A 16,913-nucleotide genomic window follows, 5' to 3' on the forward strand; every position below is an offset into this window, starting at 1 on the left:
GAAATGATTTATTTTATAATTATATAATATCCCTCCGATTATCAACTAAACCAAGCGCCACTGTTTTATGGTCCAACTTACTTCCCGCAAACAAACAAAGTTATGCTGCCTTCAATGTAAGGATGATAAAGGCCTCTCTATTGTCTTTTGTTACACCAGTATTCTGCAGGAAAAGGTGCTTTATTGCTGAATGTGGTAAATTCTGAAAATAACCGGTCTATGTAATTGAAGCGATTCAAAAAGCGTGTTATGCTGCATTCAGCGCAGCGCTTTGTGCATTTTCATCTTAGACGCAACCATTGCTTTATTCCGGGAGAGACTGCGAAATGGCAAATATTTTGGCCGCCATCTTACTGACGTCATTGAAGGAAAAAATAGCACTAAATTTGAACTGATATCGAATACATATGGTATGTTCAGTATAATAACCGACAGAAAGTAGAGTCGAAGGTGACTCAAAGTGGAGAAATTAGTTTAGAGGTGAAGACTGGAAGAAGTTGGTTTTAGTTTGTTGGCTATTAACCATAGTTAACTTTGTTTCTTAAAGGCTTCTGATAGTTCATGAAGATTATATATATCTTTGTGTTGGTCAATGATTGTGGTGTCATCAGCATGATTATTCAGAGTTCAATATACTAATGAATAATAAATCGGTCTCATTAATCAACGATAGTTATTATAATGATTAAAATAACAAATATGAAGACACTAATGATAGGCGGATTTTTTCGACTTAACCTAGTTAGAAGACGATAAATAGGTAGACATAGACACTCAAAAGTTCACTCATGGTATTCACAAGTTGAATTTATTAAAATAATCATAAACCAGTGGACAGAAAACACAGAGGTACAATGACAATGAAATATCACGAAAGCGATCGCTAACGGTATTTAGTTGAACTAGAGGGCTAATTTCAAGTACAGTTTCTGTTTATTCTTGGAGTTATATAACGTAGATATGGTGTCTGAAATTACTGGAAAGTGCATTACAAAGGACAACTGAATTGAATATGAAACTTCTTGATGAAAAATGTCATCCATGGTACATATCATTGTGCCGACTAGAATGTCTACTGTATTTTCTATAATTTTACTGTACTTCCAAATTTCAAGGATATTTTTCTTATATAGCCCCTTCTTATCTGAATGAAATTTCACCCCTTTCAAATCATAATATTCATCAATTCAAGAAAGAAATAAAATCACAGATGCTCACTGCTCAGTGCTAATTTACACAATTTTAAATTCAATGTATGATAGTGCAATGAAATTGTTAAATTGACCAAAATAATTTTAAGAATATTAAGCGTTATTAGCAACTATTTGATGTATTATTGTTAAAATATGTCTAATACTGGTGATTTTTGTATTATGCTTTTGGCTGCACTGCCTTGACATATAATGAAGTTTGTTTAGTTAAGTTCTGTGTTTCAAGTGTTTCTTGATGTAGGTTGAAGAGAAATGTAGTGTCAAGTTGGAAATACAAAATAAAATAGAAAATGTATACGGTCTTTTGATAAAGTAAAACAACAAAGTAAAAGGAGCCTATATTAACAATTATTCTTTCTCTTCTCTATGATAGTATGTTGTTATGATAGTAAATAAGTATGTTTATAATTATTTTCTTATACTCACTGTATAATTTTTGGGAGGGGTGCAAGAAAGCCTTTGGCTAACCCTTTTCCTTTTATGTATAAATGTATTTTTATGCATAATAAACGATATTATTATTATTATTATCATTAAGTGAATATCAAAAACACTAGAGTCCTTCAAGGCCATGACACCATTAGATACCTCAATATTGGTCACATGTGCCAGAAAAAAAGCATAACTTTCAGAAATTCCATTACATGGTGATTGATGATCACTGAGAAGATATAGGCGACTTTAAAGAAGAATGAGTTGAATTCATTGGTAGATATATCTATCCATTCTCAGTAGGATTTATTAATTTCTGATGAAATATGTCATAAAGCAATATTTTAAGAATGAGAGTAGTGTTTGAACCGTGAAATGAGAATTCGCTGTATCTTCATTTACAGTTTGTCATTGTGAAAGTGACTCTTCTGCACCTTCATAAACAACAATATTTTTGGATTTTGGATAAAAATAAACGAGCACTTGTTATACTCATAACACTTTTTTGAAACGCAATAAAAGTCGAACGCTTTATTTCTAATTACAACTTTATTTCCAATAATTCATCAACATTGCTTACGCAAAGATAAATTACATCAATCTATAGGGCAGTTTTATTTCTATTAAGTTCCTAATGTAAGCGTTTTTCAATAGAACCATCGTATCTCGTTAAACGAAAATCCATCAGACAGTCATGCCTACAGTTCCTCTCAATACATAAAACACAAAATCACAATGAGAACCATTCATTTTATTCTACAACGATATGCTGAAGAATAACATACATTCGAGTTAAATTTCTTAAATACATTTAAAATTTTTCTTCAACCCCGTCATTACTTATTTGAAATTGATTGTTAATCTGCTAAGGAGGCAGTATATTTTTATTTGGTGATGACGATCCCCAATTTTTAGATGAAGTCATGTTTTGGGAATCAGTATTATATATTGAGTGAAATGCGTAAAAAAGTTTTTCAGTTCTATAACATTTTTGTATTATATCTAAAAGTTTTGACAATTATTGTTACAACAATCGCACCCAGAAATAAAACCTTATCAAAGGTTTTTTCCAAAACATTTTCTAAAATATTTCTTACAATATAAACTTTGTTTATGCTAACCTCGTATCCTGGGTGAGGTAATTTTCTACTTTATTTGCCACGTTCTACTCTCTAACATCAAAACAGATAACTCAGGACTTTTCGAAAATTAAGCTGTCATGTGATAGATGCTGCTAGAGTGATTCATTTGATCCATATGGTAGATACCCTGTTTTTTGTTGAAGCCGTCTACATCCTCATGAGTGAAAAGTCTACCTACAAGGGTTGGATAAGTTGAAGGAATAAGGTTACGAAAAATATAGTGTCCCTTCAATGGATAATTCAGGAATTAAATTTGAGCTCTTAATACGAGTATTATTTACACAAAAATCAATAGGAACGAATTGAAATATTCCACATTGAACATAATTTGATTTTGGCTCCACCATATTTCATTTTAAAGGGATTCTGAAGTTTTTTATACTACAAGTTCACTGTTCATTTTGTTGATCATTAAAGAAATATTCTTCGCTTGAAGTTTACGAAAATTTTTTAGTTCAAATATTTTTTATTTCACAATGAATGAAGCATTGGAAGTTATGGAAATCAAATGAACAATTACATTCCTGAATGGATGGTGGTGAGCAATACGGTATCAATCCACATGCTCATTACTTTGAGTAATGGATTTTGATTTCGAAACTGAATCGAAACTTGGTTTTGAAATCTCAATTGATGCTTTTCTGGTATGACACATTATTACTTGTTAGCGTATTAATATGAGGTTGTTTCTAAAGTTTGGTCCGTTTTTATGTCATTTGTTTTGTAGCTCCACATGTCCAGTAATATTCAACCTAATATGACAAAACATCTAGAATACAGTTGGTTCTACACCCCAATTTATTTTATGAGTTACATTTTGAATTTCAAACTTGATGGGTACTTATTCTAAATTTTCGATAAATTGTTTCCGAAATTGAAAAAAATAAACATGAATGTATCATTCAGATGAAGTATTTATTACACAACTTCATTAGGTGAACTTGTCAAGATTCTCAATACTGTCAATGGTATTCTTGACATTTTTTGATATTCCTTAGAAAATGCCAACCTCTCAGTAATGAATATAACTGTTAAAATCTGAACCTATAAAACGGCGAAATGCTGCAGAAGGTTTGAAAGTAGTTTAAACCGGAATTTGAACTAGAGTTTGAACTTTAGTTTAAACTTCAGTTCAAACCAAATCTATAAAACGGGTTGCTAGCTCAACTGTCTGGGATATTCTCTCAAGTTGAAAATAACTCAAAAGACTTGATATTTCAATCAGCTCAAAGTGAGGGTAACATTTTCATAAAGAGAATTATTCACGTATCTATAACTATTTCAAGTGCTATTGAAATTAATAGTTTTCAAATATCTTGGCAAACACTGGAATGGAATTTGAAAAACTTGAACGTACAGTTACATTTGAAGCGGATGATTAGTAACATTGTCTAATGGATATTCATACAAAATGAAACAAACTGAGTAAACTCACGTTAGCAGAAACCTCATTCTTTATAGTATACTTTGAAAATAAATTGGAAAATTTTTATAAATTCACATCGAAGTTGCTAATAGCTTTATTATTATCCAGAGAATGAGGAAATATGAAATATATGCTTCAATATGTCTAACAACGATTCATAGAAGTTGAATCTGATTTCAGTGTACCCAGTGTTGATTTAAACTAGAGGCATGAGAAATGTAGCAGCAAAAAATTAATGAGTGCCAGATCAGGCGCAGAGCATAACATCTGAACGAATGATATGTAAATTTTGCCCTGAAATATTCACTAGACGGCATATGGTTTCTTGGCTGATACTGAGACGTATATTGAGCTACATCTGAACTGTGTTTTGATAGTATCCAAAGTACCCCTGAAGCAAAACATTTGGCATTAACAAGGATGTAAGGGCTACCTAATTCCTCGAGTTCAAATCTCTTCCATGAACCACTCTGGCAGCCCAAACGCAATAATGTCTTCCACATACACCAACAATTTTAAGACACGCTTCAGGTGATGCTCGAGTATAGTCAAATTCGTTAAAAAGATATATCTTATTCCTAGAAGAAGATCGACAAGTGTTTTCTAAAATTTCTGCCACAAGCTTACAGTTACAAAAAAATTTCTGCCTCAGTTTACCTTAATCTAATGTAACCTCAGGCTACAAATTCAAACATTTAGTTACACAAATCATGGGTTTCACAACTAATCCTGCTGACCCTTTGGTCGAGCTCTGGTCAAAATCTTTTCTGCAAAGTATGAGCAAAACTCCTCAAATTTTAACCAAACCGCTACCGGGCGACCATTTCCAGGTTCAGACCCCGGTGTTGTTGTAGATGTAGGAAACTGCGTTGTCCTGCACTGGCGGGATCTTCCTGGTGGAGGAGTTGTTGTTGTAGAAGTGCGAGGACTTCCTCATGCTAGTAGAGGAGGACATCATGGCCACAGCTTCGTAGTATCTCAGTCTGCCGCAGCATCGTCTGCTCTTTATTATTGCCACAAAGCCTCTGCGGTACTTCTTGTTGAAGAAAGCGTAGAGTATAGGATTGATACAAGAGTTAGATGCTCCCAACCACTGTGCTACCGGGGTGGCAATCGGAAGGATCTCCTCCTCCCAAGGTTCTATCTCCCCACCAAGCTTGATCCTAGCGAAAATTGCATACAGTGGCAGCCAAGAGATAACAAACAAAATGACAACCGCTACGAGCATTTTCACAACTTTGACCTTGGACTTTTGCTGCATCTTCTCCATCTGGGCATCCTTGGTGTCTGTTGGGATGTCGCGCTTCCAAACCTTGATGTAGATCAAGACGTAGCACATGGTGATGAGGATCATGGGAAAGATGTAGCAGAACATCAAGTTGGCAGTCAGGAAGTACAGGGAGCCGTTCATTTGGTCAGGCCATACTTCGATGCAGAGCTGTACGTTGGGAGCGTCGCTGAAGATCACCACTAAGTCGAAAAATATTGCCCAAGGTATTGTCGTTGTCAGTGCCACGAACCATATGAATATTATAATGATTCTTGCTCGTCGTTTGGTGATTTGGCATTTCAGGGGCCACCATATTGCCAGGAATCTGTAAAAGAAACGGTGTTTTAGTTTTCTAATGTCAAAGTTTCAGACGAGAGATTAACTAATATATGAATTTCTTTATTCGAAAGAAAAAAAAACATTAAGAAAGTTTTGAACGTGATACACAGTCTGAAGCCTTAGGTTTTGAAATGAATTGATTGGATTTTGGAAAAAACTTTCTAGATCTATGCATGTAATATATATATGGGGCATTTCAAAATAACCCATTTGGATGTTTGAAGTTGACAATGTTTCGTTGTGTATTTTATGAGTTCGGACTTCTATTATCTCATATAATATAAATTGATTCGAAATCCCTGAAAGAATCTGTAAAAAAAATTGAAAAGACCAACCGAAAAGATAACAATTTTATTAAACAAAAAACAGGCCACCAAACGTGGACTGCGATTCCAAGAATTGCATTTACTGCATACCCTGCGAGTGCGGAGAATCATACATCGGTGAAACTAAGAGGCCATTGAAAGTTTGCATTGCTGAGTACAAGAAATACTCACAGCGAGGAGAAACCAGCAAATCCGGAATAGCAGAGCATGTTTGGACTCATCAACATAACATCAAGTGGGCTCAAGCTGAAATAATTCACAAAGAGGAACACTGGTTTAGGAGAAAATTCAAAGAAACCGCGCATATGTTGTCCAACAACGCATTTAGCCAAGCTAGCGAAGAGATACGTAACATATGGAAACCTCTAATCAAGCGGAAAACGACCAACTCCCGCCAAACGGTCATCTCCCGCTAAAACCAATAAAGCGTAGAGAAGGAAGAGGGGATAGATGAAAGCACTCGAATGACCTATAAATAGTCAGATCTCGGAGAAATGAGTCCAGTTATCACCCGAAGACGATTGTTGATACTAACAATCGAAACGTCGTGACGTAACTTGTTTTGGAATCTTTTAATTTTAATTTTTCGTTTTTTGTTAATGATATTTTCAATTTTCAGTTTGTATTAATATTTCAATTTTATATTTTTTTTTGGTTGTTGCTTGTATGTTATTTCTTTGTAATTTCAGTTTTTTGTTTAATAAAATTGTTATTTTTTCGGTTGATCTTTTTAATTTTTTTTACAGATTCTTTCAGGGATTTCAAATCAATTCATATTGTATTAGATAATGGAAGTCCGAATTGATGAAATACAAACCATTCGATATCGGAACAGTTTGTTTATTTTGAAGGCCTCTGGGATCTAGAACCCTGAGATCTAGAACCTTCTACCGTTAGAATGAATATTTCTTCTTTACCAGGATGAAACAGAAAGTGTTGATAAAATAATACTATATGTAATGATATGAAAATTCTATGTATATTAAGCTTTGTGACGTCATCGGTAATTTGTTTATTTGAGGTCTTTCAATACTGCATACAGTAATGACAATCAATTCAATATTTTTATACTGGGTGACCAAAAATTATTTTTTTTCATTAGGGTACCAACCCTATTCTTACAAAATACAACAGTTGAATGATATGTTCAAAATGACATCCACCACTCTTTCTATAATAAGCAAATCCACGGACATATCCTTTTCCAACATTGCGAATAACCCCTATATTAATCTTGCTAATTTCAACCTGGAATCGATTTTTCAACTTCTCTAAATTTTACGGTCTCTCTACATAGAGTTCCAATTTTAAATGACCCCACAGGAAAAAATCTAGTGGCTTCAGATCTGGTGATCTTGGGGACCCCCTATCCTTACGTGCATAGTGAACGGATACACCAACATGTAGCAATCATATTCTTTCATTTGGTTAGTTAGGTAAGTTAGAAAAAATGCGAAATTTCACTTTTTTGAGCTTCGGCCAAGGCTTTAATTTCCTAGGCTCCAACAATGATTTTCATCTAGATATGAGTAGTTTGTATATCTCATAGTTGATTTTTTATCTAGCTATTTCTTTGGAATGTATGAAAAATACTATCGAAAGTATTGCGTTAAAAAGTAATTGTCAAGTAAATGTCAGTTAAGGCGTTTGGTGGAAGATTCACCACATATTCTGAGTGAGGAAGATTTTGAAAGTAAAATATGGTTACTTCAAGTGGAACCCAAGTGGAACCCAACTAGTCATGTCAAACATATTCAGAATGCTATTCGTCCTAAACTATTGAGTATAGAGGAAGATTCTCACGATACTTAACGACAAAATGCATCAGACAATCCACGTTTTATTAAACAAGTTATGTTTTCTAATGGTTTAGTATTTCATTGGAGTCCCTGGTAACAGAAATAGCGCCATAAGTTTTGCTTCATTTATATTCAGTTGCCGTATTCCCAGCCGTTGTCAATTGTCACAGTGATTTTATCAGTCGAATAACTTGAATCAAACATGTGGTAATCGCATCGCATTCGTAAAATCCCCGTGAAACTTTTCATTGACACGAATGTAGGGAACTTCAGGGAAGTTGGTAATGGAGTTTTGAACTTTTGGAGTCCGATATTGAATTCGAAAACATTTTAATTATGCACGACTGAAATCTCCGAAAAGAGCATTTTCACGGCCAATTTTCTACAACAATGGGATGATCAATTCGCAAACAAAAAGTATTCGGAATGTTCCAAAGACTTTTCAAGAGTTTCATTGAAAGTTTCATACAAGGTCTGCTGAATTCTCTCTTTGTACTTTCGTGGGATGATTTTCTTTTGGATTTTTATACACATTCGATGATTTTAACATTGTTTAACTCTGTTCAAACAGTGAAGGAGATGAATCAATGCGAATTATAGTCTCAAATATTATGATGATTGCAGTTAATGACATCATCCAGTTGAATAACGAATTTAGGATCATATTGATATTCCTGACTCACTTTCAATCTCTCAAGTTTGGTTTATACAAACTTATTCTGGTGGAATTCGAACTTCACTTACTGACTGTAAGCCACCAATTGATGAAGGCAAAATATTCGGCAATTAATTATGTGATCTCAAAATAACTCTCAAAACTTTCAATGGAGAATTGCTTTTATGAAAGTTGCATAGAATGGGATTCACTGATAAGATGAGTTGGTTTGAATCCTGTATCAAAAGTAGATTACAAGTTACAAAGTTGAATGATGAAATACCAAAAAAATAAAAAAAACATAGTGTTCCACAATGGTCTTTTTTGGGACCCATGAGTTATATTTATACAATTATAAAAACTGTGAAAAAACACTTTTCGAAATATGAATTTATGTTACAGGAAATATACAAAGTGATATCAAGTTTACGGAAAACTGATAAAATTCAATGATTTGAAATTGAACCTGAGTGAATCGAAATTTATATCATTTTCAAACTGGGCAACACATTTTTTTATATCTTTTGATTAAAAGTGTTGGTGTATTTTCAGATAGCCCGCTTAATTTCAATGGATTCATCAAGAACAGGAAAGGACTTACCAAATGAAACAAAATCTACGATATTTAGATCTATCATAGTCTCATTTTCAATATTGTTCAACTATTTCGTTCTCACTAAATGAGAATGAGATGGAAAGTTCATAGAGATTACAGAATAAGGAACTTCAACATAATTTCTGAAAGATATCCAGCGAAAGAATATCTGAAAGATGAAATACATTTCTCAAGTACCAACCATTCATTTATGCAATACAAAAACTTCAACTGACGTAACATAAGTTTCGGACCAAATCAATTATTCTATTGAAATCTGCAGGATTACAATAAGTTTTCACTAGCGTTACTGTTAATGATCACATTGAATTATGAAATGTTCAATAATTGGTGAATGAATAGAAACAAAAAATGGCGAAGGAACAACGGATCATGATGTATACTGTGGATTTATTGAAAATATAAGTTCCACTCTGACCCGTTCAATAATTGGTGAACGAATAAGTTCAAAAATGGCGAAGGAGCAACACAACATGATTCATACAAAAATATTCTTTAGCCAGGTATGCAATTAGAATGGAATTGTAGCTTGAATTTATTTCTGCCAACAGGTGGAGGATTACTTAGATTATCATTGGAGTGATCTTCAATTCTCTCAAGTACTATTTCAGATACGACCCAGTACTATACTTTGAAGTTGAATAGTTCTGACTGCCTCGAGATGAATTTGTTGCTAGCAATGCTGAATATTTTCCCAGATATTTTTCTGCAGTCGAAAATTGAATGTTATGTCCATATAACGACACAATGAAATATGTCTGTTTTAGTTTTTTCCTATTATTACATTTCCAAAGCTATCGTATTGTTGTTAATATAATACAGTACGATCCGAAAGCTAAACACTTACTTTCATAACCTGATTTCAATCAATTTATCAAAATAATGTCATTAGAGTTGCTGGATCAAATTGTGTCAAATCTATTTTACGGGTTGTTAGCTATGGTTCGCAGGTTTTCAAACCCGACGTTTCGACTACGACTGCGGTAGGCATGAGGCGATGAGGTATCGAATGAAGTACTGTGGTGGTCCTCACAGCAGATGAATCATCATTGAAATTTGCCTCTGGTTCAATTACATTCGACGTGGATGGTACTCCGTTCCTGATTGAATGACTTCATTCATGAGCAGTCAAGGACAGGCACCCAGATCTTATTCATGTTAACTCATTCTTCCTCTTTATAGAAAGTGCCTCTATGTTTTTGAATTTCATTGCCTCCCTATATACTCTTGAATATTAATTATGAGTTTCGTATTTCGGACGGAATAATGAGACTGCTTTTTTGTGTTCATGTTCGGCTGCAGCTGATTGATCGTTGTACTCGAGGTGACAATTTCAGATGTTCAGAGAGCTGTGTACTTATTCTGTAATATCAATGTAGACCAACCCGCAGTCACAAGCGGTCCTGTATACCCCCGTTTTGTTTTTCAGAATTCTTTTAATTCGTTCAACATTTTTCAAAGTGCTGGTAACCTCCATTTGTTTATAAAAATCATCCCACTGGAGATACTTCAGTAGTGGATAATAAGCGGGTAGGTTGAGAATACTTCGCCAATTAGCCGTATAGGGTTTTTGACCGGAACCATCGTGTTCAAGAAGACCACATTGAAGGTTACTAGTATGTGTCCTGGACTTGGACCTGTAAAAGAAGACCACGTCGAAGGTCACTAGTATGTGTCCTAGACCTAACTATATATCTCTGATATTTCAATGAAATATCACGAGTACTCAACAAATGACAAGTACGACAAAACACAAGTACGACAGTACATATGTACACATTGGATTTGAACCGCTAGAAATCAAATCCATTTGGAAAAACGTCCCCAGAAAGTTTATTCCACATAAAAGCAGTTCCGCAAATGAAAAAGTTCTTAAATAATGAAGTTCGAGGTGTACTGAGTTGAACTTCAATACGATGAGCAGTCACAGTCCGTCGCGTATGTATGTATGGTGGAATCAAACGTGTCCATTCACTTGAACACTTTCTGTGAAAATATCTATAGAAGAGAGACAAATTCCCAACCTTCCTTCGATGTTCCAGAATATCAAGGTTGAAAGTAATCTTCGCATATCTAATCAGGTGGATGACTCTTTTCTGGAAGATAATTGAAAGATATGTTAATTCATTCAGTAATATTTTAAGCAACATTTACTGAAATTGACAAAAAATTTAGTATTTGGTGAATGCACAAAAATATGGTGGAGGAATCAGAACCTGACCAACGTCTTCAGTTCAATCGAGATGGAGCTCCCTGACCCTTTCGGCTGATTTTTGTCGAAAAAGAACAAATAAATACCTTTATATAATTACGTGTGCTGCTTAGGTAATTGTACATTGTTCAAAACATTTTCATGAGGCTACTGTGAACTGGAATATCTCAGTGAATCCTTATTCAGTTGAATCTAAATAAGAGTCATTTGAATCAGTGCTCGAGATTCGAGAAAGTCGACGAAGTCCGTTTTTGCCTGGTCCTGATTGTCGAAGATGCTTCTGGTGAAGAAGTTATCGAAGTGCTTGAGAAGATGGTAGTCGTTTGGTGAGAGATCTGGGGAGTATGGTGGATGGAGCAGAACTTCGACGCTCAATTTGTTCATTTGTCGGACAGTGCTATGTGAAACGTGCATACGGACATTGTTGTGGAGCAGAAGATCATCTGTTGACCAGTGTCGGCTTCTGCTGACGCAATTTTCGGTATATTTCGTCGATTTGCTCACAATAGGACTCTGTTGTGATAGTTTTGATACAAATCCAAGTGATAATTTCAGTTGACATAGCACTGAAAAACAGGCAAACCATAGATATGTGTTTGAGGTTTTTGACCCATCATCAGTATAGTGCAGCCAAATGTGAAGATGGACAACCAAGTGTTACCCATCCAAGTGGACTTGTCAAAGGCGTTTGATAACGTTGAATATTTCATTTTGCTTGAAAAGCTTAAGAGTTTCGGTTTTTCAAGTACAGTCAGCCAACTTAAACAGTCTTACCTATCATGAAGGAAGCAGTTTTATTACAGTGGTTACGAGTCTATAATATATGTAGCTACTTCGAGTGTATCCCTGGGATCCGACATAGGTTCTCTTTTGTAGGTATTTACTATTTATTGATTATTAACGTGAAAGATTGTGATGTGAACGACCATGTTTTCAGATGATTCGAAATTATTTTCCATAATCAATGATCTGAGTGATTTTATAAAAATATATACAAACTTACATAAACTTACAAAAACAAATTCATGACGCAATTCTCTATTATATGTCATGTATTGAATTTTCAAATGCATCTCTTTCCATCGTGATATATACTCTTCACGAACGAATCTGAATTATATCATCGAATTATTATTCGAATGGAAAGGACTGAAATATTTCTCAATATACTTCTTGTTTCTTTCTTGCATTGTGAGTATACTTCTGTGTATTTTTCTGTAAATGGGTAAGTATTGGAGAATTGAGCTATTATTACTATCATCATATTATTATCATCATTACTTCTCTCATCTACAAGCTTGACACTTCAAATAACACAATTTCCAGCCACGTGTGAAATAACATCGAACTACAAGCATTTCTGTCCTTGAGGCGTCCTTTCTATTCCGAGACCAATTCCATCAAACGTAGGATTATACAGCAGGACGCTTTCAGCTGTAAATGTCGGACAATCTGTCATCAGGAATCCACTCAGCAAGACTTACAAACTTCCATTGGAGTAAGGACCAATTCAATTTTGAGTTATATCCAACTTTCGATCAAAGTCCTATGTAAAGCTTCCGGAGTTGTTGGGAATTGTTGTTTGTTCATGGGAACCGTATGCATTCGGAAGATTCAGATGAATGGAATGAGCTTTTTGAGATAATGAGCTTTTCAGGATGATGGTTTGGGTACAACTCTTTTTTATTCACTGAAATTTTTCATAAGGAAAATATATGTTGAAAATCTGTTTTATATTAACCAGCTGCCTCTCAGAAGTCGAAACTTGTGCGCGCTAAGGACTAACGAGGTCTTACCTTTCAACAACTGATTCCTAACACGGAATAATTGGGTGTCATGGAGAAAAAAGAGTTTGATATAATCTTTATAATGAATCAAAGACAATTGAGAAATGTCTCGTTCGTGGATTGAAATAATAACTCATTTCTGCAATATTATACTAGAAAAACGTTTGCTATATATATTTAAAATTCATGTAGGTCTATTATTGATCACAAACAAAAGTTCTATAAGGTAGAAAAATATTTGAAAATCATGAATATTTGAATAACAATAGGAAATAATAGAATCACTTGTGTGGGGAAAATGAATTTTAATTTTGGATTAATTAATCTAATTTTGAATTGAACTCTGGTAAAATAGATGCGTTTCACTCATTAGTTGGTTGGTGAAACGGTTGTCGAAACGGTTGTCGAGAAAAGTGTCACAGTTTTGATTTCAGAGAGGTGAATATAATAATAATAATAATAATGAAGGTTTTTATTATTTTCAAATAATATACATATAGATTTTAACATTGTATGCAAAAAAAAAATAAAAACATTTCTGAAAATAAAGGGCGAAGTTCATTTTCTGCAGACAAACGATAGTTTTACTACGAAAATGTTCTTCCACTTAACCCTTATCCATAGAGAAAGCTGAGTTCGATCAAACAAATAGCGGTCAATAACGGTTATAAGGTAAATATTATAGACTCCATTCTTTCCAAAAACTACAAAAGGACCAGGTCTATCTGAATGCAAAATGCGATAACGTAAGTTATAGGACATTGTCATATTTGAGTGAACCCACCAATAATATTGCCTATTAAAAAAATGCTTACAGGACGAGTAATAGTTTGAGTAAATTTATTAAAAACAATAAAGACAAAATTCGGTGTTGGACAGATCAGGAGTATATAAGCTGACTTGTGGCTCTTGCCCAAAACTGTATATTGGCCAAACAAGGAGAACATTTTCCCAAAGAATTGAAGAGAATATGAGTAGTTTTGTAAATAGAAAGAACAATTCCACATTTGCAAACCACCTTTCAGCAGAAGGGCATGAAATCAATCATGAATAAAACGTGTTACATTCAGAAGAGGAAAGTTTGAAACTTGATTTTCTAAAATGTTTAGGAATCAATAGATTCAGGAATACGGGTAAATTATTGAATAATCAATTAGAATTGAATAACTCCCTGTTACTAAATATTTTTCAAATATGGAAACTGGGACATGAAATCAAGCAATTTAATTCATTTCGAACTCAGATAAAAATCAGGTACTTGAAATGAAGGTACTTCAAATTGTAAAATAAGGTGTATTAGGCATTGAGTATGTAGCTTATAATTAGTAAAGACACGCCTGAAAAAGTTATTGTATGGCGAAAAACGTGTTGCACTTTTGTAAAACTGTTTAGTGAAAATCTCACGCCATAAAGTGTTTTTTGAATACGTTATCTATGGATTTTCATAAATTATCGGCCAATTCCATCATATACAAAATTTTAGCTTTGTTCACCTCTGTTATAAACAGCTTTGCCCAGAAGACTACTTCAGTTACTCGGGCTTGCCCTTTTAGAATATTGGAGCCCAATAATACATTCGTGATTCAGCCTAACACCACTGATATGTAGAACCTGTCGGGTCAAAATATGTCTGGTGCTGGATCATGAACGCTTCGTCTTTGTGCCCTGGTTCCATCTAGTCGCCTAGCAGTGGAAGCGCTGGTGAAAGGCATAGCACAAATATCGTTGATCGATGTCGGAGCTTGGCTTTGCAATTGACCGCCTTGAGGAGCCTCGTTTATCTCGGTTGAGTCTTCTGCTGATTCCATAGCTGGCGTTAATATAGATGAAGATGCCTTTGCTCCTACTTATGAAAGATAATTTTTTTAAATTTTGGATTCAAAAGCATTCGATTTCGAAAAGCTGAAATATTTCAAAAAGTTTTCCAAATTATCATTCATTTCATCAAATGATGGTCAATTCATTTACTTCGAAAATACATACACTACTGCGTGTAATGTGAATAATGGAGTGGTGTGCAAATATTTATCAACTTCCAACAATTCATGGTTGTAGATTGAGAAGAGAAGTGGGCAAATAATTAGGCCTTGTGGAACTTCGTGTCCTTACGATAGTTGATCAAAAATATTGTTATTTAGCGATACATATTTCTGTCAATTTTATAGGAAAGTTACTCATGAACTCACTGTAATATGATCGAATCCAAAATTCTCACTTTTCTACTATACTGCAATATCAATAGAATTGCACGCTTTATTGTCTGATGACAGCAGATTAGGTATTTCACTAACATCTGTTGCTGGTTTCTAAAACTTCATAACGAATTAAGACTGATTACTGCTTTGCTCAAGTCCTCCAAGTAGAATAAAAACCATTGCTCATTATTATCATTAGATTATCTGGAATCTGTTGATTCACAAACTTTTCTTGTAGTTTTTGTGGTAGTGAGCAATTTGCCAGCCCGTTGAAGGCCTGATAGTTCTTTGAATGATGCAGTGAAGTAGTGAACTATGCAGCGGAGAGAAAAAAAGAAGTTTTGAACTGAGCTTCGTTTATTTTTGATGGATTTTGAGAATATTTGTAAAATTACAAAGCAGTCGTGCTTTTTGCACTTTGACATCTAATTCAGAACTATGAAAACATTTGGGAGACTATACTCTGGTTTCTAGCGAAATACTTTGTTGGTCTGTGTAATTTGAAAAGTTTTCACGTACATCGGATTCTCTGAAAACTTTATCTCAAACTTCAGTTAAGTAGTTTATTAGGTAAAGTTCACCGGAGTAAAATCGTTTTCATGGAGAGTTACAACTGAATTGATATACCCGATTCAGACTGGAACAACAATTGAACGACTGTTTTACAAGAAAGCTAGTCCATTCTGAATCTCAGAATAACACTGGGACTAGACAAGGTAATTGTTATAGTTTTCTATTCCATCTATTGCGTTAAAGTAAATCCTCCTGGATATCGTACAACAGCCGCAAAAAATTCTCCAGACGTCGTATTGTATCGCATTGTCATCTAAATGGATGAAAGATAGCAAAAAACATCATGTAGAGAAGATTGATGGAAACATCTCACAATTTGATTCATCTGACCGAAAAATTTGAGATTCCATCACAGTGGATCGTTTGATTACCATCAGTTTCACGACTGGATGGAGAGATAATTTATCAAACGTGATGAAATGTTGGTTTTTGTGGATGGAGGTTTGTATGTCGATAACTTTCAATAGATAAATGATTCATATATTCAGGGGATGAAAAGGTTTTGGTAGAGATGGATATTAAAACATAATTTCCGCACCTTTCAAGATTTGGAAAGAAGAGTGATAAAGACCATTCGATCTGATAGATAACTACTGAACTGCTAGTGATTTTTTTGTTACAGTAGAATGTTATATGGTACAGAATTCGAGTGAATGATCTCTTCACTATGACTGCTCAATAATCATGAAAGAAGACACTTATGAATTTCATCCGTGTTTTTGGAAAACTGACGGGTCATTCATTTGGCGCTACGTATATTTAAATTTGAATGTTTATGTTAAATTATCAAAATTTTTCATTCGTTCGAAATACCTATTGATGCCACTATGTTTGGAATATAACACCGTTCAAATTTCCGCCACGGTTGCTCTGGGTCGAACGCAAACGAAACGTCCAATTCTCCATGACTCTTGCGCATAAATCAGGCTT

The 16,913-nt window shown here is 34.3% G+C and overlaps 1 protein-coding gene across 1 annotated transcript in view; it reads right to left on the bottom strand.

Moving 5' to 3' along the window:
* Positions 1-2,197: 2,197 nt before the first annotated feature.
* LOC111512591 (neuropeptide SIFamide receptor-like) overlaps positions 2,198-16,913 on the bottom strand; it is a 200,174-nt gene continuing 185,458 nt past the window's right edge. Inside the window, exon 3 of the mRNA XM_074182962.1 lies at positions 2,198-5,806. Within this exon, the coding sequence (XP_074039063.1) occupies positions 5,044-5,806 (763 nt within the window). The 3' untranslated portion in view covers positions 2,198-5,043. The remainder of the gene's footprint in view (positions 5,807-16,913) is intronic.

The sequence above is a fragment of the Leptinotarsa decemlineata genome, unplaced genomic scaffold (genome assembly GCF_025532065.1).
Source record: "Leptinotarsa decemlineata unplaced genomic scaffold, Ldec_3_MD MMD2_tig00026330_RagTag_RagTag, whole genome shotgun sequence".
Taxonomy (NCBI): Eukaryota; Metazoa; Arthropoda; class Insecta; order Coleoptera; family Chrysomelidae; genus Leptinotarsa; species Leptinotarsa decemlineata.